The 23,608-nt window shown below is 29.3% G+C and overlaps 2 protein-coding genes across 3 annotated transcripts; both read right to left on the bottom strand.

Annotated features, from left to right (window-relative positions):
- Positions 1–1,659: 1,659 nt before the first annotated feature.
- LOC109799004 (Transducin/WD40 repeat-like superfamily protein) lies at positions 1,660–3,500 on the bottom strand. Its single transcript, XM_020359470.3, has one exon. It carries the CDS (start codon positions 3,483–3,485, stop codon positions 2,085–2,087), a length of 1,401 nt encoding a protein of 466 aa, XP_020215059.2. The 5' UTR covers positions 3,486–3,500; the 3' UTR covers positions 1,660–2,084.
- A 7,092-nt stretch (positions 3,501–10,592) lies between these two features.
- On the bottom strand, positions 10,593–18,479 carry LOC109798896 (putative inactive purple acid phosphatase 27). 2 transcript variants are annotated; one of them, XM_020359329.3, is made up of 13 exons: positions 17,846–18,474; positions 17,654–17,741; positions 13,698–13,955; positions 13,508–13,616; positions 13,156–13,273; positions 12,559–12,691; positions 12,247–12,434; positions 11,865–12,051; positions 11,704–11,771; positions 11,534–11,624; positions 11,269–11,457; positions 11,006–11,086; positions 10,593–10,893 (listed from the first exon to the last, which is right to left on the bottom strand). In XM_020359329.3, the coding sequence occupies exons 1-13, from the start codon at positions 18,181–18,183 to the stop codon at positions 10,840–10,842; spliced, it is 1,902 nt and encodes a 633-aa protein (XP_020214918.1). In that variant the 5' UTR covers positions 18,184–18,474; the 3' UTR covers positions 10,593–10,839. The 2 variants fall into 2 exon arrangements, with proteins under 2 accessions (XP_020214918.1, XP_082918575.1); XM_083062449.1 differs by lacking the exons at positions 10,593–10,893; positions 11,006–11,086 and having other exon boundaries at positions 11,338–11,476; positions 17,846–18,479.
- Between the last annotated feature and the right edge of the window lie 5,129 nt (positions 18,480–23,608).

Genomic DNA, 23,608 nt, shown 5'->3' on the forward strand with positions numbered 1-23,608 from the left:
TTTTTTTTCTACCTAATTTTATTTAAATAAATTAATATTTGATTGGTTTCTTTGAAGTTCCAGAGGCCTTGTTAAAATTTAAATAGATAAAAAAAAATTCAGATGTTTAACTTTTTAACACCGGCGGAAATCAAAAAATTGGATTGATGTTACTGAAGTTTTGACTCACTTTGATTCTAATAAAAGTTCGGTATTTTTAGCTGTTTAAATTTTCAGGTTTATACTAATTAAATTCCTAAGTCTTATTTTTAATAACGATATTTAAGCAAATTCCACACCTTTACACTATATACTGGTTTCTTCCCCGTGAACACGGCTAATGAGTTTAGTTTCCCAAGCAATTTTGCTATTTAGACGCCGTTAAAAAGAATGAACTACAAAAAAGGCATATATATGCCTTTTGGGTGTCCATGCTTCCATGTTTCCTGGTTATTTCACTTTGAAGTTTTAATTGAAACATGTTCTTAATGACTTTCTCCCATTGAATTGAGAAATCTTATTTTAATTACAAAAGTGCAGTTGAAAAGTCCAACCAACCAACAAATAAACTTGTTACTCTTCCGAATACCTCGTTGCTTGAAATATTTTAAAACGGTGTCTTTCAAATTTGTCCGCAGGTTGGCTGCACCTGCATTACTTTCAAGTTTACTTGTTGCTTAAAATGATTACTTGATTTCTTTCACATGGCTCTCAGACTTGCATTATTCCTCTTCCTATCTCTAAAAGCAAAGGTTGGTACAAATAACAGGGGAGCATCTTTTGAATATCTTAAGAATAACAAAAGAAAATCCAAAACAGCTACTCATTTATGTTGTTAACATCATATGGATGTTCCCTCTTTTACATGAATAGAATATACTGTTTTTTTATGTGTGGTCCAAACCCAGAGAAGAAAATATTGCTTCAGGAGAGCTAAAGAAATTAGGTTGTCCGGCCTGCTGGTTAGTGAATGGTGGCTTTTTAAATAATTTAAAGCAATGACTTCCCTGCTTTTCCGTGGTCCAGCCAAAAAGACATACATAGCTGCTTTCAGTTTCTTTCTACCAAATGGACGGTGGAAGAGCATCAAATTTAGGCGCATAGGATCTAACTGTAGTTAAAGTCAATGACTTCAGAATATCGCACTTAGATTACTTCTGCAGAAACAAATGTGGGAATATTTTGTATCCAGGTACGTTTACTAGTAATAATATTACCATTTCAAAATAGCCGAGTAAATTACGTGTATATTTCAAAGAATCAGAAAACTGAATCATAAGTAATCTTTCTGCACTACCTTGTTCTCTGATCTCACTTGCAATTAACATTTGTCTCCACTAACAAAATAAGTAAATAACAAGCAGAATAAGTACGCTGATTTTGATATCGAATCAATGACTGACAAATATATCAGAAAGACGTCATATCATAGAACGCAGACAAGATTCCTTGACTCAAATAATAACAGAATTGTTTGTCGCCAGAATCTTTTTGCTTTTTCTATTCTTGGTTGGTTGGTTGGTTTATTTGTTATGGCTGCTGAAGAGCTTGTCATAATGATATTTGGAGACATTAATCTCTTCAATGTGCCTAGGGTAACAAAGTGTAATGTCCTGTGGCTCTTTCCAAGTGATTATTATTGTCCCAAGCAAACACGAGAAAGGTTTATGTTCATTATCATCCAACCAACAAAGAACATGATTTATTTGCATTGATCGAATCCTTTATAGGCATAGTTACAATTGTATACAAATACAAAACAATGAAATTCAAAATACAAAAGTATAACCACACCACTCTGCTATGTTCCCTAAGTTCTCCACTAAGAAAACAAAAATAAATAAATAAATAAACCAAGCCCCCTAATTTCCCCCTAAAATTCTACAATCAGCTGAAAAAAAAAAGTGAAATCAACACCAATTACAAACAGAAGAGCAAAACAGCAACTTCAAGATACAAACAAAATCTTCAATTTGCCCTTCTAGTCTGAAGTAACTCTTCATTTCAGCGTCCTAGAAGCAGAAAACAAATCAAGAAGGAAGCACTGCAGACACTGTTAAAATAGATCGTGTGCTTCATCACTCAGCCTTCAACATGTTCCTATCCTAACATGTTACGATAGATGGACTCATAGATTCATTCATTTTCCCAAGTATAGTAGAGTTGTTATCCTTATCCTCTACATCTGCATTGTTACTACTACTATACCTTGGGACCCACCAAACTCTCACACTTTTATCAAGGCTTCCACTGTACAACAAAAAGCCACCACCAACTCTATTAGACGAGGCCTGCAAACACTTGACAGGCCCTTCATGGCCACTTATGACCCCAACCCTACAAAGCTTACCAAAAGCCTCTCTCCTCCAAATCCCTATGCTCTTATCAGCCGAACCACTGCACAAAAACTCCCCCATCAAACACATGCACAACACAGCCATCTCATGTGCCTTAGTCTCAGAAACCATCTTCCATCTCTCAAAGTCAAAGTCAAACCTCTCCCACCCCATCACAAACCCATCAGACCCTCCTCCATAGACCCACTTCCCATCCTCAGACACAACAACAGAGTTAAAAGAAACATCTTTGTTACGACCCTCCAACACCCCCTTCAAGCAATGCTCCCCCTTCCCATCTTTTCTCCCCCAAACTTTAATCTTTCCATCCGCAGAAGCAGAATACACAACCCCTTTACACGCCACCAACCCATTAATAGCATCATCATGAGCCTTCACCGACTCCAAACACTTCAAATCGGAAATCCTCCACACCTTAAGAGTCTTGTCCCACGACCCAGAGTAAACAAACCCATTATAAACCGTCAAACAAGAAATACTATCGGCATGTTCAATCCACAAACGCTTGTGGTGCCTCCGGGTTTGGACGTAGTTGCTCTGCTTCATGAACTTCCCCAAATAGTCCTTTGTTGTGGGGAGCGTGTCAACGAGCTTGAACACGTTTTCGGAGCTTCTGGAAACTTTCCAAACCCTGATTCTGCTGTCTTGGTGTGCGGTGAAGACCTTGTTGGCGACGGTGGCGAGGGCCTTGACGGAGCCGTCGCCTTGTCCGAACTTGGCGAAGAGCCTTAAATCTGGTTGCTGCCACACAATGATATCCTTACCCTGCGAGGCACTGAGGATGAACTCACCGCAGAGGGCGAGGCATGAGACGGAGCCCACGTGGCCGGAGAGAACCGCGAGTGATCGGTGAGAATGGTGGAAGAAAGTGGGGAGTAATGGGATGATGCGTTGGGAAGAGAAGGGGGTGTCATCGCTCTCGCTGCAGCTGCTGCTACTGCTGCTGGTGGTGGCGGTGGAAGATGAAGGGGGCGTCCAAAGTTTGGATTTTGAATCCATGAGATGGGAATTCATTGAAGGAGCGTGCGTTGTGAGTAAGAGAGACAACGAGGGTCCTTTCTTTCTTTCCAACGTTGTTATGTTGTTGTGAGCGTTAATGATTGTGTTGTATAGTGTTGGGGTGCAACGGCTACATTGACTCTCTTGCATGTTTCAGTTGTTGCCATTTTTTTTATTTCATCCAATTATGTCCTGCCACGTCCAAAACCACAAAAGCTCCCTGCTTTCTTATTAAGTTTCTACATCTTTTCACTTTTCCAACTCATTCAACAATGGCTTATTCGAGTCCAATTCCACTCAATTTCTTAAACAATGTTAATTGGCAGAAGATTAGTTTTTCTAAAATAGTATGAGTTTGTTTTAGTTTGAGAAAAAAAAAATTTATTATTATTTTTGTTTCTATAACTTATTGTCTATCTTGAAAAGTGGTTTGAATTTTTAGCTTTATAATTATTAATTGCAACAGTAATTGCAGAATTAGTTTCATTTCTACAAGCATATTGACAGATATTTTTTATATTTATCTGATTTTGAGGACAGAGTTTGAATTTATCTGTATTTTTCTTATTGTTTTATTAACCATTGCTGTTAAAGAATTAACAAATAAATAGCTTTTATTGAAGATTACTACAGTAATTTGTTGATAATATTAAAATATATTTTTAGATAAAAATTGTTATTTTGGTTATAAAATTATACTTTTTATTTTTTAAATGAGTTAACAAAACTGTAATTTTTACTATCATTCAATAAAGTATTTGTACATCATATTCTAAATTACTACACGTTTATAAATTTGAATATAATTTTACATCAATAAAGTAGTAGTACATGACAAGTAAGTGAATATCCGATTTGGAATTTTGCCTTCTTAAAAGTGTAAATTTGAGACTCTTAAAAATTCCCTAGTCATTGATTCCAGGACTACAGACATTTTTTTTTCGTGTGGGAGATTTGGAAAACGGATTTTATGGGTAATTGAATGATTGATTTACTCAATATATACCTATCACGTTATCTTTTCAACTATCCGTTTTTGCCTCTTTGGGTTAAAAATGTTTCCAAGTAAAATAACTTGGTGGTTAGTTTAGTCAGATTGAGTTATATCTTATGGTACTTCCCTTTCCCTTTATACATAATGAAATGAAATGGAAATATCTGCTTAGTCCACAGAAAAATATCTATCTGCTTTATGCCTCAACATTACTAGCTAAAGTGCTAAACCCACCATCAAAAGTTGATTTTTGTGTCCAATTGGTAGGAAGATAAATGATAAAATAATTTAATTACAAAGAAAATAAAATGAATAATCAATATAGTACCAACGAGAAAGCAAGAGCGTGTGAGAGATGGTAAATGTGATTGGTAGAGAGCAACACTTTTTTTGTTATTGGTAGCTCACAAGAATCCCGTCAATATAACTAACTACACAAGTGTTTATTTATTAATTCATGAGAAATAACATGAGAAGATACAAAGTTACCAACTTTAGTTTTCATATATAACTTTTCTTTCTTTCTATTTTTAGTTTTTGGTTTGTATTTTGATGATTTAAAGCTAGGACCAGTGCCCGAGAAATCTCGACTTTACAAAGATTAATTAACAAACAATTGATTGAAAGTGGTCGGCTACAAACACCCACTCTTCGATGAATTGAGATTCTCTTTGATTGCAAAAATATGTAATCACTAGTTTAGTCTTCCATCATTACCACCATAGTTTTTTTTACTATAGAACAACGTGTTTCCCGAGAAATGGAGGAGAATTTGCAGGGAAAGAATGTCGTCAAAACAATATTAATGTAATATGCTATTGAAAAGTTAAAAGAAAAATTCTTTATTTGTATTAAATTATAGTGACTCAATAAGCAAACTCACGTACACATCATCATGCTACATCAACTCTTTTTTATTTTATGAGTTGCTTAAATTTTAGTACTGAAATTTTTACAAGTAATTTTGCTAAAATTTAAACAACTCATAAAGTAAAAAAGACAGTATGATATGACACAAGAGATTATTTATAAGCAACTCTTACTGTAGATACTCTAATCTTAATTCATATGCGGACAGAAATTGAGTGACTCATGTATACAATTTTTTCCTTTTATAAATCACCATAATTATGTTTAAGTCAACTAAAATCACGGTAAAATATAAAATTCTTCTTTTAAAGTATCTAATGTAATTATATACCATTTATTTGAATACAAAACTTTATATGACAAAATTAAATGTATTATTAATAAACTTATATTTTACATTCAACTCACCACTCTAAATGCATAAATTTGATTCGTTAAAAAAATTGATTTTTCCATTTATTCCTCTATATATATGTTTTATGATACTTTTTTTAATCAGTATTGATATAATGAGGAGAATAATTGGAACCAATAATACTTAAATTTGTGCAGCAGTTGAGTTTGGTGAGCTGGTTTGGTATCTGAGCAAGGAAGAATAAATTTGGTCATGGATTGAATTAAGGTCTCTGACAGTACATGAGGTGTCAAGCATGCTTTTTTGATAACTTTGTACTTGCAGAACCTGTCATTCTCAACCGTTGTGACTTAAAGGAAGCTCCAATAGCTAGCTAGGTTTCTGTCTTTACTTCTCAATACTTGCAATTTAAGCGTATTGCAAGTCTTCTGTAACTAAAATTGAAGAAAAATAGAATAAGGTGGTTTTAATTGACACTAATTATGGCTGTGTTAAGTACCATGTTACAACAGGGCCAATGCCCTTTCAAATTGTTGAAAGTGTTAACTGATTGGATACTTGAACTCATTGATCAACAGAATTTTACATATAAGGAAATTCCAAACAGGCAAAGATGATTTGATTAGATTACTAAATTTAAATAATACCACACTATGAGAGGAATGCATTTGGACATTCTTTGTGAAAACGTGAATATATACTTTAGCCAACATAGGAAATATCTGCTTCTGAAATGTGGCACAACATCACTGGTTTAACATGTGGGAATTTAGTTTTAAATTTAATGAACTGTTGAATGATGGCCACCTGGAAGAGCAGTACTAATTTAATTTTAGAAAAAGGGTCAGAAAAGTTCAAAAAGTACAACATGGTTAATGTGATTTGGTAGAAAAAAACAATTTATATTGGTAGTTCACATGAAACACATCAATACAACAAACTTGACTTTGTTTCCTTGCTTATAAACTAATGTGAATTACATAAGTGAGAGACATAATGAGATAGGTGCTAACCTCTAGTTTTTTTATTGTTTCATTCATAGGATCACGCAGACTATCACACAAATCAATAAAAACAATTACTGACTTAAAATGGTCGGTTTACAAGCATTGCATTGGTTCTTTTATAATATAATAAAACCTATTCAGGAACTAATCAAAGATATTTTAAAGTAAAACAAGGCCATACGAAGAAGATTAAAATTCCTTAATTTGGATCTGCCTCCGAAGATTATGCCGACATGTCTGTGATATTGAAGTACATAACCAAGCAACACATTTTGCCATCTCCAAAATAGAAACAACTCATTTGAGTTGCTTCATGCATTAAAAAAATAAAAAAAGTAGTTTTTAATGTTCCATATCAACATTAAGCAATTTAAATACAAATTTATTTTAATGATAAGAAATTTTAAGAAATTCAACTTTTAAATTTTTTTTTTTAATTATTTATGAATTAAATTTAAATTTTTATTAAAAAGGATAATTGCACTACAATAAAAGAAAATAAATTATGAGAAAAAATACATAATAAGTAGATATTAAAAATAAAATAAAACAATAGTAAATACATAAACATTATACGAAATTAATTTTTATCATTATTATTTTTGAAACGTTTCCAAATATGTTCAATAAGATGTGCTTGAAATCTAATAAGGAACAATTGTTTGAGGAAGTAACTCTCTCTCTTCTTCAAGCAACTCATGTTGCCACGTCAGAGTCCTCCAATAACAAGAAACCCGGGCTTGAATTGCTTCATAGGACAAACAACTCCCATTGAAATTACTCTAAAATTTTTAATGTTTTTTTTTTTTTTTTCATTTTGGAGAACCGGATTAGTATTGCATTACAACATATAACTGATATAAGCAATACGTAAAGGATATATTAACATCTTGTACACTCAAAAAGCAGTGAATCACACTGATGTTGGTAGAAAGCTCATAATAGAAGCCTTGTTGATTAACTTATCAGGATTAATATTCTAAGAATACTGCAGTATTGATATTTTGTATTAATTCAAAATTGTGAAAGAGACAAAACAATTTGTTGGTTTTTTTAAAGAGCAAAGTAAAATTCAGCTAGTCATCAAATGGACCACGTTCACCTAGTAAATAGTTATTTTAGTTTTGAAATCTGGTCAAAATATCATTAAGCCTGTTCTAAATGGGGTAATTAAGATAATGTATTTGATAATATGAAGTAATGTATTTCAATCTGTATCCACCTAAAAAATACATTTGGGGGTCAGAAAATAACAGATTAACAGATCCTATATGTGGGTCATTGAAGCATAGTGGGCAAGATAAGAATAAGGACCACTAGCCCAAATGAAAGAAGAGGGTCCCTCCCTAACCCTAACCTAACAAAGGAAGTGCGGAAACTAAAAAAGCATTTGTATTTTATTGATCTTGCCCATTGAGTAAAGAACCGGAAATATGACGAAAAATATACTACATGTTTGGAAATAAACTAATAATTGATAGTCTCCATGATCCTGTATCCATTTATTAACACAATCAGGCTGTTGCAATTGGAAGAATGGAAGTTTTACATTTAACTGAAATTAATTTTAAAAAAATATTTATGTTTGGACATAATATTCAAAGGGTTTCATACTTTTAATTTAAGTAATTTAATATAAAATATTTACTAGAAAAAGGAAATGACTGTTATTAAAAAAAATATATAAAAAAATATAATATTTGTTAACAAAATACTTAGTTATTTTGTGATCACCCTTAAATGTTGATATTAATAAAATATTATATTTTAAAAGTGAAATAATAAAAGGTATTTATTTAGATAGAGATAAAATAAGAAAAACTATTTATTTATGCTTGTGGGTATAAAAAAAATATGTTAAGAGAAGTCATACCCTTAAATAGTAGATCTTAATATCTCAAAGAAGCAGTCCTTAATTTTATTATTTTTTTTTATAAAAATGTCCTATTTCACCAAATAAATAAATAAATAAATATATATATATATATATATATATATATATATATATATATATATATAAAAGGCTCGTTTGATTTACTGTAAAAATTAATATTCATCACAATTTAAATTTATAGTTGGAATTAATTTAAGTAGATATTTCAATTATTTTTAAGGGTTGAAAATTAATTTATCTATTTATAATGTATAAATCTTGAGCTATAAAATATTATACTTATGTATTAATATTATATTTTTTATTATTGCAGATTAGTGCATTAGCCCGCAAACTAAATGGACTAGACGCAAACTGGACAAAAAAATAGCGGTTCATGATATATACACCTCATTTTTTCTATAAGTACACCTCCTTTTAAAAAAATAATTAAAATTTTAAAATATTCTTAATTTTTTGTTTTAAATTTTTTAATTTTACATCCATAACATTTAATTTAGTACTTTTTTCTCACACATCTTTTCTCCTTTTTTTCAATTTTTACATGTACCCCCTTATTTTTCCTTCACCTCACTTATTTTGGTAACATGTAAAAATTGAAAGAGAAAAAAAATGGTGTGTGAATAAGAAGAAGAAAGTAGCAAATTGAAAGTTGAAAGTGTAAAATTAAATTTTAAAAAAATAATAATAAAACTTTATAACTTTTTTTAAAAAGGAGGTGTACTTATAAAAAAAAAGGAGGTGTATATATCACGAGCCAAAAATAGCCTATTTAATAAGCAGGCTAACTTAATTCGGTCCATTTAAATGTTTATCGACACAGGCCAGATTATATGGACCATATTGGCCCATGTATCACGAATATGAAAAACTTATGGGTTTTGTTAAATTAAATACACTTGCAATAATTAATATTACATTTTTTTTTACTTTTTGTTTATTTACTTATTCTCTAAATATAATTTTTCAAAAAATATTTTCCAGTAGAGAGAAAAATACACTTCCTATATTTTTTCTCTTCCGAAAAGTGCTTTTCAAAAATATATATTTTCTAACATATTTCTGAAAGATAATTTTTAAAAGAAAAAAATATATTTTCAAAAAGAGTTTTTTAAAATAAATATTTTTTTTTTCAGATAGTTCTTTCTAAAAATATATTTTAAGAACTAGAAAACACAATTTCAAAATGGTAATAATAAAAAAATAATTTTTAATTAATTATTCATCATAAAACTAACAGGTCATATATTTAAAAATGACATATTCGTAAAATTCACAACCTTGTATTCCGATATATGAAATTGAAGATATAATGAAAAATTAGAGTTTAAAAAATGTTAATTAAGAGTGCAAAAAATAAAATTTAAAAAATAATAAAAATGAGTTAGTAAGTATCTTGATTATTGAAGAGAAAAATCAAGAAATAAAAAGGGAGGTATATGAAGAAGGATTAGAGATGGATAGAGTAGCCAAAAAAATGAGTGAAGAAAGAGATGGTGAAGGAAGAAAAAAAAATTTTGAAAAAAAATTTACTTTAAAAATAAAAATAAAAATAATATTTAAGGAAACCTTTGAGAGAAAAAAATTTGAGAAGGAAGGCTGACCTAGTAGAAAGGGGTTGTATATAACATTTGCCAAAAACTAATGAATGCAGGAAGGTAAAATTAGACGGTTGAATATATTAAAGAAATGTCTGAGCCTAGCCCTTTAAGAATTTTATAAGCCCAATATACATCTTTATATAAAAATTTCAATCCCTTTTGGCGTTCTCAATCTTTATGATTGGCCTTGAACATCAATGATGAAATTCACAGTATGTTTGAACAAGAAAGAAACAAGCAAAGCTAGTTTGAACAAGCATGTTTGGATTTTTTTTATTTTTTTTTATCATACGATTATACGATTCCAATGTGGCTAATTTTTTTGAGATGAACGTTCACTTGCGTGATTTTTTTTTTTATCTCTAACGCCTATTAATGATAATTGAAATTTGGAAACTAGCTTTGTATTTGCTTCCAATTGATCTTATTTGTTCTTGCACGCTTCCACATGCGATGTCTTGTTTAACAATATTTGCTTTGGTGTGTGAAATTCTTCAATTCTATCTGTCCATGTGTGCAAATAATGCAATCCTCTATTCATCTCAAGAATTTTCTTTTTATAAGAATAAAAAGACTTATTTGTTAATATCATTATTCGGATTTTGAAGAAAGTTGTACATGAGATAAAGACCATATACAATATTAAAAGTGAAAAATTGCTGATCTATGACTGTCTCCGGATCTCCTTTGACTTTCAATAACATCTATGATTTGTGTATTTGTGTGCATGTCTCTATCTATGATATACCTTCCACTTATATGTATGTTTTTTTTAGTAATCTTTCACTTTGTAATGTGGAAACTGTCCTTAACTTCTCTTGTATCCGAGACGACAAACTACAATGAAGAAGAGGATAGTCAATATAATTTGTATTTAGTACATGCAGCTTCCAAATATAATAAATAAATAAAAAGGAATGAAGTGATTCTTAGGGCACAAAATACTAACCTCTAAGTTTAAATCATTCCTTGTAGCATGTGCTCTAAAATAACCATACTCGGAAATCCTTTTCAGGCTCCATTTTTCCACCTGACAATGCAAGAAAACATTCAATTTGATTGCTTAGTAAAAAACCATTAGCACAATCCTGAAGATATATATGGATGTAAGTATGAAAAAATTATGTCATGTAATTTTCTCGCAAGAAGAGAAAATATATAATGTGTGGAGGATTGAGAAGGAAAGAGAATGATGAAGAGATAATTGCTTACTTGGTCTGGGAATTTATCTAAGCTGAAGCCAGCCATGCCAATGACAACATGCACAGGGGCACTGTAATTTCTGCCATTATATGTGTCCACCCCATTTTTATCTTTTGTAGGCATGGCTTTGCATTCACCTTGAAACACGGAACAAGTTCTCTCATAATTATGTACATGGCCAACAAGAACCAAGTCAACCTGTTTCATGTTCACAATACTACAACAATGTCAATGAAGAACCATACACAATGACTAAGGAGCTTGATTTGCAAACCTTATTTTCTAGTAGCAATGGCTCCACAGAATCCTTAAATAGTTCTTCAGTAGATAACAATGAATGGCAGGAGGAATACATCTGTCTATGTCTGCATGTGAAAATGTCATGCATATGCTTAATATATAGATCCACTGATGATGTTTAAAAAATGTGCCCAACTCACTTACCCCATGAAGATTAGCCAAGGAGTTTTCTGTCGATTAACTGATGCCATGTCCTTTTGCATCCACTGATACTGCAATAGGGAATTTACACAAATCATATGTACTATTCAACAGAACCAGAAATATGAGAAAAAGAATAATGGCTTCCCTAGTTTTACTTTTACCTGCTCAGATTTTTCTGACCAGTCATGCTCAGTTGATATAATTGTGAAATGAACACTTCCTTGTTCAATGGAGTACCAAGGCTTATCCTTTGCTGCAGTTGGCATTTGAAAGTATGTTTCATAAGGTACTCCACATTCCCCACCAGAGTCAGGAGTGACATATATTGAACCGGAATTTATGTAATCCCTGAGTATAAACATGTTTATAAAAATTATACCATAACATGCATTAATTTTTAAATATTATTTATTCAACAATTTACAGGAAATAAGCGGTGATTTTATGGGAACTTTTTGTCTAAACTGTTCAAGTAATGTAGATATTTGAGGAAAATGTGGGTTGGTCAGAATTATCATTAATGTGGAATTGCGGATGCAATACCTCTCATGGTTCCCTATTGCTGTCATATAAGAAACCCTGGAAGCTACTGGATTGATAAGGCTGAGGAAGAAATCCCATTCTACTAGAAAACCTGTTGCATAGCTTATGTCTCCGATGTGAAAGACTGAATTTATGTTGCTAGAATTTACATCATTGGCTATAGCTTTAATCACTGAAAGAGCTCCTGGCTGCATGAAAACAAGACAATGTAATGAGGTGAGAGAATTCCATGACTCTTCACCATTAGCCAAGTTCTAGTGGCTTATATGCATCTGAAATCTAAATGCTAATATATTTGATGCAGCAGTTTACCTGAATGTAGTGTTCTTCCGAAGCATCAAGAGGAGTCTTGCCCATATCACCATATACAATGAATTTAAGCTCATCTGATCCTCCAGCAGGTGGAGTTGAAAACTGGATTTGTTCACTCCAACCAACCGAGTTACTGGATCATAAGCACAAAGAAAACCAACATATTTAATGAGCTAAATCTCAATTCTCGAAATACTTGCTGCACAAATACAAATTCTTGAAGTTCAGGCATATATATTATTAGTAGTATTCCCCTAAAATGACCACCAGCCAAGTTCTTTTCATACTATTTTGACAGGTTTTAAAATCATTATCTGATAACATTATTAATGCATTTTTTTTTGTCCCGTCACACATTTTGACTATTAGATCAGACACTAATTTTATAGTCTAATTATGCTTATAATACTGTGCTTGTTACTATCCGATGAGTTTTTGAGATTTTACATATCACGGGATCAAACATGAATTTTTCGTTGAAATAAATAAAATACCTAACTAATGAGTTGACGAAATAGTTAGGATATTAATGTATTTAAATGGAAGAATAGATACTTTCTCAAACCATATCCTCAATTTATTCCGTAAGGTCCATACCTTCCATATCTGTAGGAGAAGGTGCTTAAAGGCTTAAGTCCTGTCATTAGGGCTGAATGGATGTATCCTGGATCGTGCCATCCAAAATCTATAGCAGGACTTGGCAGAACTGATGAAGCTGTCAATTTCAAATGGAAATGAACAACAAATTGGTAAAACCATTCTAAAACAATTATAAGAGCCGTTTTGTCATTTGTCAATTTCCTTATCAAAATAATGTAAAAAACTACTTCACTCAATTTATGTTTACACTTCAAATTAAACTATATACAGAAGCATATATATAATATCTATATATATATATACAGCACATAGTTATTTATGAGAAGGGAAACGGAAAGCTAATACTCACTGCACATATCATTTTGTGAAAATGTAGTGACTACTGAAGTAGCTGTTTTTCCATCTCCATATTGGATTTGCTGAGGCTGCTTGTCTCCACTAACCCATGTCAATCTCATCTGCAGCACCAAATCACATTTGAGTTCAAATGAAAAGAAAAATATTTGAATTTTAAGCAGAAAAAGTAGTTTGGCACTTACTGATGTTCCAGTTGAATCTATGCTTGAGAGATGTCCATAGAGTGGCTTCTTAGGATTGGCAAAACTCACAGGGGTGGACCTTCCCACAACGCAGGGATTCAGGAATCCACCAGACAAGAACACGAACTCAATGTCGCTTCTAATGTTGACAACATGAAACTTTATTGAACCACTGCAAGTGCATTTCCCATCTTCGTTTGTCTTGCATTCTTTGTTTTTGCAACTAAGGTAGTTTGGATCATTTTTCATGTATTGTGCCTGCGTTTAATTCGGTTGTACACTATTTAGTACAAGATATTGGACATTTACATGGTTGATCATCACATGCACAAATACCAACTATGTAATGCCCAAAATTATTACCCAAGCCTCAATGTGGACAATTTTTTTTCATAAACATTTATAGAAAAAAAAAAAGAGAGAAATTCTTTTTATAAATTAAAATTAAATTATGTATAAGTTAAATACTGAGAAATTTTTTGAAACTTAACTTATGCATAGTAGTTTTCAAGATTGTCTAATTTTTTGGACTTTCCACCAAAACACATGAGCAAAATGTGTCATGACAAGATACACACAAGTAGTGACCAAACTATTACCTAAACCTCCCTTTCAATGTATTAATCATTAGTTAATGTTAGTACTTTCTTGCTTTTAATTAAGGAATCCACTTATGAAGCGGATTCAAATCTTCAACTTGTAGTTTTCAAGATTGTCCATCTTTTCTGCTTTAGGACTTTCCACCAAAAGCACGTTAGCAAAATGTTCACCACAAAATAAAAAAAATAAAAAAAAGGAACACGTTTATATAAGAAATTCGTTGCTGACAGTGTGGCCAAAACCAAAAGCAGACATTTATAATCTAGTGCTAAAACCACCGATTCGTGTTTATAATTATTAAAGCTGAAGTTGCAAGGAGAAAGTACAATGAGGTGGAAGCATCAAATCCACCAATCATGAGAATGCTACTGTCCAGAGAAATTAGAAATGCATAAATTTGGCAGATAATAACGAATAAGAATATTTGTTTATTCCCGACTCTCCAGAAATAAATAAAGTAACCAAACGAGAAAATCTTATGGCAACAAAATAAGTGCCATGATACTATTTTTGAGCTTTCAATAATAATAACAGACTGCGTGAACGTCACGTCACTCTGACAATGCCTCCAAGGTATATACCACAATGCTAAGAGCATCTCTAATGATACAGAAAATTATTTATAAGCAACTCAAGAAACAACAGTAATATATTTTCTTTAAATAAATTTAAATTAATATGTACACATGATGTATACAAAGCAGAAGCGTCCAAGTCATGTACACATGATGTAAAGCAACCGCAAACACAGGAAAAAGTACATTGTTGCAGCATTGGAATTGAATTAGAAGAGAGAAAAATTTCGAAAAGCAAGCGTGTATGAACATAATACAGTTGGAGGGTGCTTTCCACTTGTCAGTATAAATATGGGTAACAAGTCAAACTACAACTTTTCACAAAGACAGAGCCTTGTGCATGATTTGTGGTAGTATATGAAGCAACGACAACCAATTGATGCCAATTTACTGGCATTCATGAATCATGGGAATTGACTTTTTTTCATAATTATCAATACGATGATTTCAACATTTTTTTGTCTTCTCTTAATCGTTATGCGATCAACCTCTAAGATGAACCCTCATCGTACCAAATAAATAAGAGAATGATAAAATTTTGTTTGATTACATGTCATGTCATGGTGTGTGATATTAAGCTAAATCGTCTATGAATTAGAAAAAAAAAATCAATAAATAAAACCTTGTGACAAATTCTTTTGTTTTACTTGTCACGTTAAGAGAAAATTTTAAGATAATAGTATTAACTATTATTAGAAGAAAAAAAAAAATACACGTGTAAAGTTTGTTTACATCAATCACAAATCATCATACTTTGATATCATTAACCAAATGATAACGTGTAAAATGTCAAAAATAAAAAATTATGGAAAATATTATAAATTTATGATAATATAAATGGAAAAATTAATTATTTTTCTTAATGTTATCTTTTTACACCAGAAGAATTAGATTCTTTCCATTAAAATAACATTTTGAATACAATGATAAATTTCAATATAAATACTCTTAGAATTAAATAAAATAATATTTCTAACTAAGAAATGAGAAAAAAAAAATTAATGTCATGCACTAATTAATAAAAGATTATATATTTCAATAAAAATGTGTTTTTATAATTAGTAAAATAGAATAAATAGTTTAATTAATTATTCTATAAAAATAAAAATATTTTTAAATTTGAATCAATCAATATGCTAATTCAAAATTCATGATTCAATCATAGTTGAATTATAGTTAAACTGATATTAATAAAATAATAATAATTATTAATAATATTATTACATGATACATAAAATTATATTAAAGAATATAATACCATAACTTTAGAATACTGGAAAAAAAAAAACTAAGATTAAAACAATTTTATAGATTCTTAGTATTTAAAGTATTTACAAATCAAATATATCGTAGTAGTCTGAACTTTAACGATAGTATCAATATTTATTAATAATAAAAAATTTAAATTTAGAATAAAAAACAAAATAAAAATATTCTATATTAATTTCATATTTTTAAGAAAAAAATTTAAAAAAGACGTTGAATTAAGATTTTCTCATTAACATGCTGTAAACCAATTATTCACTTTTTTATATATATAGATCTTGTTGGTTTTGACTCATTTTTTAAAGTTTCCTTCTAAGTCTTTGAAGTAATTATATATCCTTCTACTAATTTTTCAACAAATCCTCTTAATTTCTTGTAAAAAAGTAATAAAAATAAATATATTTAATAAATTTAAAATAAAAACACATTTAACATTTACCATACAAAAGGAAAAATATTAGTATAGAATTATTCAACCATTTGTGCCATGGTAAAACATTGGTTGTATACTAGTACTTTAATCAGTGTATGTTTGTTATATATAATTAAAATTTATAATAAATTATATATAAATAAATATTATATTTGAATATATAAATTATATTTAAATTTAGATAAATAGATATTTTAAAGATATAAATTATATTTTAGATTTATGATAAATAATTTATATTGTAATAAAGGATTATTTTTATTTATTAATAATTTATTTTAAAATATTAAATTTAATTGATAAATAATTAAAATAAATAAAAATTTTTGAATTAAATAAAAGTTAAAAGAATCCTTAAAAATCCTTTTGAAAAAAAAAAGCAATTACATTGTGTGAGAGAATTTTTAACGATTTTTTTTAACTTTTTAATCAATTAAATTTTTTATCATATTTATTTATAAATTAAATTTTAAACATTTTAAAAATGAATTATTAATAATTAAAAAATAATCTTACATCATAATATAATTTATTTATCATAAATTTTAGTTATGTATAAAAATACTGGTATATAGGGATTGATTATATCAATCAAATTAATTATTAAAATTCTCAACATGAGGATTAACGTGAGTAAAGAAATACATTTTCAAGAATATTATGTAAAATAAAATTTTATCATATAGGAATTAATATGACCCACGCTAAACCTTTCAGAAAATAATTTGATTGTTTTTCAAATAAAAACACATAGGAAACTCAGAGATTTCATGAATACAACAAAAAACAATAAGAACACAAAATCACAAATGAATGTGAAGGAGCAAGTTAAAAGGTTGAAAGGAGAGGGAGAGGGGGTAGTTAGAGATATAATGTGGTTGAAAATGAAGGACAAAGTTATTAATAATTTGCCAAACAATTCATAAACCCTACAAAGATATAATATATAGGTCATTTATGAGGCATGGTGTGAAGTATGAACATTATCATGAAAGCACGTTGTTTGGACGAAATATTAAGAAAATGAGTGTAACAGATGTGGAGCATTAAAAGAATTTAAAAAGAAGAAAAGTAAAACATACCTTGACAGGGTAATGGCAAAGCAGAGGAAGTTTATCAGTGTCACCAGTTTGCAGATAAAATGCCTCGTTCAGATGACACGTTTTCACACTGCATGTCATGATGTCACATGTGTAATCAAACAAACAGACAAACAAAACCCAATTTCTTGTTAATTGTTATTTACTATATGATATGAATGAATGAATCATTACTCAGAATTGGAGGGTGAGATCATAGCAACCCAATCGCCATCTGAAGGATCGGAAACGCCAGAGACTGTGACAGTCACAAACTCTTCATCTGACAAGCTAGAATTTGAGGAGATGTTGACTTTAAGAGAGGGACTTGAAGCAGAACAATCATCCAAAACTTGTCTGTTAATGGTTCTGAATTGTGATACAGCAGTGAAATTCCGGTGCAGGTGTGTGGTGTTGGTAACCACACGGTCCAAAAGCGAGGGAGAGAAAGCCTCAGAAGATGAACAACTGTGGCTAAGGAAGAAAACAAGTAAAAGGGATACATGTTTCAGAATCCAGTTAGAGGATTCCATGGAGGAAGAAAAACAAAAAGAAGGCCAAAGGGTATGCAAGGAAGAAAAACCAAAGGACTTGGTTTTGGGTTTAATATTTGATCAAACTTAGGCTCTTTAAATACTAGTAGATGTAGAGTGAGAAATGGCTTCATAAGGAAAAAAGATGCAGTTATGGAAGAATTAAGGATCCCATGATTAATTACATGGATTTGGATAGGGATGGTTCATAATCATATGGTACGTGGTTTTGGTAACACCTTTTACATTCCTTTTATCTGGTTTTTTCTGATGATGTCTTGTGTTGTGTTTATATGTAGAGACTTGTAAATGGTGTGCACGCTAAGTAGTAAATAGAATAGAGTTCTAGTTAGACTTTGGTGTTGTATTCGGCACCAGTACCACCACTAGCCAAAATGCATTTATTTCGCCAACAATTTTATCATTCTTCTTTTCTATGCTTTTACACCCACTCTTTCAATCGTTTTAATTTCCTTCTCAAAATTAAATTACGATTATTTTCAAATTGAAATAATTTAAATTATTAGCAAACACAATACACTAGTACAAAAATCAATTGAATTTATATTTTAAGAAAAATATGTTTTTATGATACTCTAAGGTGTTATGAAATATGTATCCAACTTTTATTAGGACACTTTGTGAGAAATTAATTAAATTATTTATATTATATATTATGAAAATTTTGATGTATATAAACGAGACTTCAAATAATTTTAAATTAATGTTAAACTTTGTAGATATGATCTGTGTAAAACGAAAATTTAATTCAAGGGTTTGAAGTTAAAGATATCCAATTAAAAGTTATGGATTGTATAATTTTTTTGTTGTTGAATAGATTGTATAATTGTTGATGTAAGTCACATGTATATGTATAAATTAAGATTAACGATTCAAATTATATATTAAATTACAAATTTACTCACAAATATATTATTTATTTAAGTAATATTGAATTTGATCCTTTTAAATAAAATTTTAAATTTTAGTCTTATGTACATAAATTATATAATTGAGAAATTTTTTTTATTAAAGATGATCAGTCAAATTTTTTTGATAAAAATTAATCAATAACAAAATTAATGAATAATTCACTTTAATTAAAGAAATACAAGTTAAATAAGTTATTGGAGTTCGATTCCTAACTTGAGTATGAATTTGTATAACTAAAACTATAATTTTACCTCTATAAGAGAGTTATACATTTTTAATAGGAAAAAATTTATTTTTTATAAAATAAAAATTAATTTAAAAAACAGTTTAAACAAGTACCAAAAAAATGTTGAAAATATTATTTTATTAAAATAAGTATTTTAGAAAGAAAAAAAAAACGGAATCATTATTATTCACGTTAACTAACAGTGGACCACGATATTTTTGGGTCAAGCCAATTTAATTGCAAGATAATAACTTGTATTTCATCCCAATCTTTTACATGCTGTAGAATAGGCCAAAGTGTCCATGCTTTTCTTAAATTTTATTTTTATTTTCAAGCAAGAATTATATAATATTACTAATATTTTTTTTATTGGAGTCGAATTCAATTTCACAAGTTTACATAGTTTTCACACTTTTCTCAATCAATTGAGTTAAATTCTTTAATTTAATATTAATTTTTAATTATATATATGATATTTATGTTAAATAATCATTTTCCTAATATATTATATTGTCCAGATGACTACCGGTAATATTATCATACTTTAAAACTAGATGTAATATTACACATAAAAATAAAAAATAAACTAGATGCAATACTAGATCGTTACACCGGTTTAATTAAAAGTTAAAAATATGATTTAAATATGTATAAAAATGTGATTTAAATATTGTAAATAAATTAATAATTCACTGTAAATACTATTTTTAAGTTAAGCGTATACTTTTTTGTTAATAATAATAATAATTGTAATAATAATAATAATAATAATAAGTTGTGAATATGAAAATTAGAAAAATCAAAATAACACAGATTAGATATGAAAAATAAAATTGCAATTGACCCTTGATTTCTCGGTCTAAAATATCTGGGTCATTCTTTTAATTGAATTTAGTTCATTTTTTTATTTATTTATGCCACAGTGAAACACTGTTTATCGTTTGATTCATTTCTTTTACTGAAACTGCAGCATTCTATTTCTATTAACAAATTCGGAGTATGGCCCAAACAAACAAACTTGGCGACAAGAAGTATGAAGCCCAACCCATTAATTCCTGATAACCAGCTTCCATTGTAAATTGGGCTTCTATTAAAACTTTCAACGAATTTTGGGCTTACGGAACGAAATAAAGAATCAAGCCCAAATCCTTCAGAAGAATTTGTATATTCCGACTAAAAATTAGTAAAAGAAAATACTCTGTGGATTTCCAAATCTTGTTCTATTTTGTTTTTTATTTCCATCAAAATCTTATATAATTTCAAATTATTCCTGGGTTATATATATTTTTTGGTGAAACATGCTATATTTCCTTTGAAAATCAAATAGTACGAGAAGTGCAAAAGAATTTGATTTGTTCGAGTTTCCAATTGTGCGTAGCTTATTTTGGGTCCAAAAATCTGAACATCAAAAGTTTGCTATAAAATTTTTAAACAAATATTTTCGTAAAAATCATATTTCTAAAACATAAAATTGATTAATAATCTATGATAACATAAGGCAATACAATTTTTTATGTACACATTTCTTTATGAAATTTTTATCTCATAATTATCTTCAAATGTTATTTTATCTCTCTCTTGTTATTTCTCATAGAATTGACTACTTAATTTCCTAGGGTTATTCAAACATTCTTCAAATGTTCTTGTTTGCTACTGCTTGAAAAAGGAATCTTTGTTGCTTCTTTTGTGCCGGTTCTTCGTGCTTTTGTTTTCTATGTATAATAAATTTATGTTTTTGAGAAAAGTTTTCAGCTCTAAACATAACGGCAACAATCTTTTAACCCTTGTAATAATCTCCACAGTTAGCATTGTTTGGACCAATACATAGGAATTGTAGTACTAGTTTAGGTAAAAACATGTTTCAGAAGAAGAAGAAAAAAAAAAAATTGCTTGAATTTCATAATGTCATGGCTATAAAGAAAAAGTGGAATGCTTCATGTGAAACTTCCTCTAAACAGAAGTGAAGGCCTTGGAATGGAAACTTCATATTCGGTCAAGAACCATCTTGGAAGACGCAAGGGAAAAGGTGCAATATTGTGGTGTATAAATGTATTGTGAAATTCATTATTTCGAATTTTGATATCCTCGGCATGATGCGAAGGAAAAAATATAAGTTCAACAGGCCAGATAAATTTTCTGCCAATATATATAATGGATAATTGATGAGTACTGGACTATAACCTTGCCAACTGAAAATGTCACAATATACAGTATCTTAGAACATTTACAAGAGCTTCTACACAGTTATTTTGAGTTTTTTTTTTATCGATAGAAATTACCCTAGTAGAAATAAAATTTTGAACGTAAAACTTTATATATATATATATATATATATATATATATATATATATATATATATATATATTAATCTTCTTATTATTGGCTGATTCTATGGTAGTTTCAGTAAATTGAGTTTATAAAAACAATTAATATATTTTATTGATTTTTTCAAACATTGGTTAGGATATGATATAAAAAATAAAAATAAAAAATAAAAAATAAAAGAATCTGAGAAAAAAATATAAAAATAGGATATGATGATTAAAAGTAGGATATATTTTAATCATATTTAATGTTTTATGTATATGAGAAAACAAATCAAAAAAAAAATTTGTGTTATTTTGTTCTATATTTGACATGTACCAAACAATGATAGGTGGTGATATAAATTATGTCCAAATGTTTCAGTAATTTATGATATAAATTATTATTTTTTCCTATATTTGACTCTAGTAGTTTTAGTAAATTGAGTTTATAAAAAAATTTATTTTATTGATTTTTCAAAAATGGTTAGGATATGATAAAAAAAATATACAATCTGAGAAAAAAAATTTAAAAATAGGATATGATCATTAAAAGTAGGATATATTTTAATCATATAATCATATTTAATATTTTATGTATATGAGAAAACAAATTAAAAAAAACATTTTTGTGTTATTTTGTTCTATATTTGACACGTACCAAATAATAATAGGCGATGATATAAATTATGTTCAAATGTTTAAATTAGTCTTTTATTAAAATTATATATAATTTCCATAAAGTAACTTTTAATTTATTTTTAAAATTTTACAAGTTATAAAAAAAGTTATAATTTTAACTAAATTATATATAATTATTTTTTATTTATGTAGTTACTTTTCTTAAAATTCTAAAATAATTCTATAATATTTATAAAATTATAATCATTACAATTACATATATAATGAGAATTATGATATCATGCTAACCTAGCTCTTCTCTCGAGACAAGAAATATACGTACTGCAATAACAAAATATGATAGACATTAAGCTAATCATATTATTAGCTCACCTAAATAACTTATTATAATTAACACGATAAAATAGTTATCCAACAAAAGGGCCTAAAGGACAAGTAAAATTTGAACTCTAAATTTAACGAGGCATAGTGGTGGCCGAAGCTCTAAGCAAAGTCACAGACCACTAAGCTAGACAACCAATTATGAAACCTAAGCTTCATTACATATTATAACAACGTAGTATATTCTTTCTTACATAGGGTCCTGAAAATATACCCACTACTTTATCAACATGTAATAAATAAAAATATATATTCTCATATTTTGGTTTTCAACGTAAGTATCTTTTTTCCGCAGATCGTGGAGTGAGACAAAACATTTGGGTATCATCATCCTCCTTTCCAAACAAATCTTTGTCAAATAACGCTTTTGGCGGCACTTGAGACTATTTAATTTGTAGTAATTGGTCCCACCATGCATCGCACTATGCAGAGTGAACTAAGGGTTCGTTTGTGTACGCACATTGATGTGTTGTTATTCAATGGAATCAGTTTGGGCAGCAATCACAATGCTAATTTGGTTTTAAGATAAAAACAATTGTGGTTAGAAATCCCAGAATCTTCAGTTGCACGAGGAGGTGTACAAATTATACCCACAAAATCAATTTCCTTTATTGTTGCCACATGAATGCATAAAGCCGATCACGACAAAAGCTTTTAACTTTAGTTATCACACACTCATCCCTATAAAGCCCAACATTAGAATCCATATGCAGACCTCCTTGGCTCATTAATCCATTAAACCAAGACTCTAAGAATTCTTCATCTATATTCAAATGAATTCCAGAAGCCAGTAAAAAAATATTGAGAGCAAGGTTGTTGGGGGTACATGCAAGGTCAGTTGTCACTCCAACTTATGGACCAATCAGGTAACACGATCTCTTCTACCAGGAATGTTCACAACGTACTCTTTGTAATATTTTCTTTTTAACATTGTTTTTGT

This window comes from Cajanus cajan, chromosome 8 (genome assembly GCF_000230855.2).
Source record: "Cajanus cajan strain Asha chromosome 8, NIPB_CcT2T_4, whole genome shotgun sequence".
Classification (NCBI taxonomy): domain Eukaryota; kingdom Viridiplantae; phylum Streptophyta; class Magnoliopsida; order Fabales; family Fabaceae; genus Cajanus; species Cajanus cajan.

Excerpts from the sequence above, each read along its gene's own strand:
- LOC109799004 (XM_020359470.3), bottom strand. The coding sequence starts at position 3,485 with ATGCAAGAGAGTCAATGTAGCCGTTGCACCCCAACACTATACAACACA.
- LOC109798896 (XM_020359329.3), bottom strand. The coding sequence starts at position 18,183 with ATGGAATCCTCTAACTGGATTCTGAAACATGTATCCCTTTTACTTGTT. Across the intron at positions 11,772-11,864 it reads GGTCAGAAAAATCTGAGCAG|TATCAGTGGATGCAAAAGGA; the intron begins GTAAAAGTAAAA and ends TCCCTATTGCAG. Across the intron at positions 10,894-11,005 it reads GGAATGATTTAAACTTAGAG|TTTGTCGTCTCGGATACAAG; the intron begins GTTAGTATTTTG and ends TCTTCATTGTAG.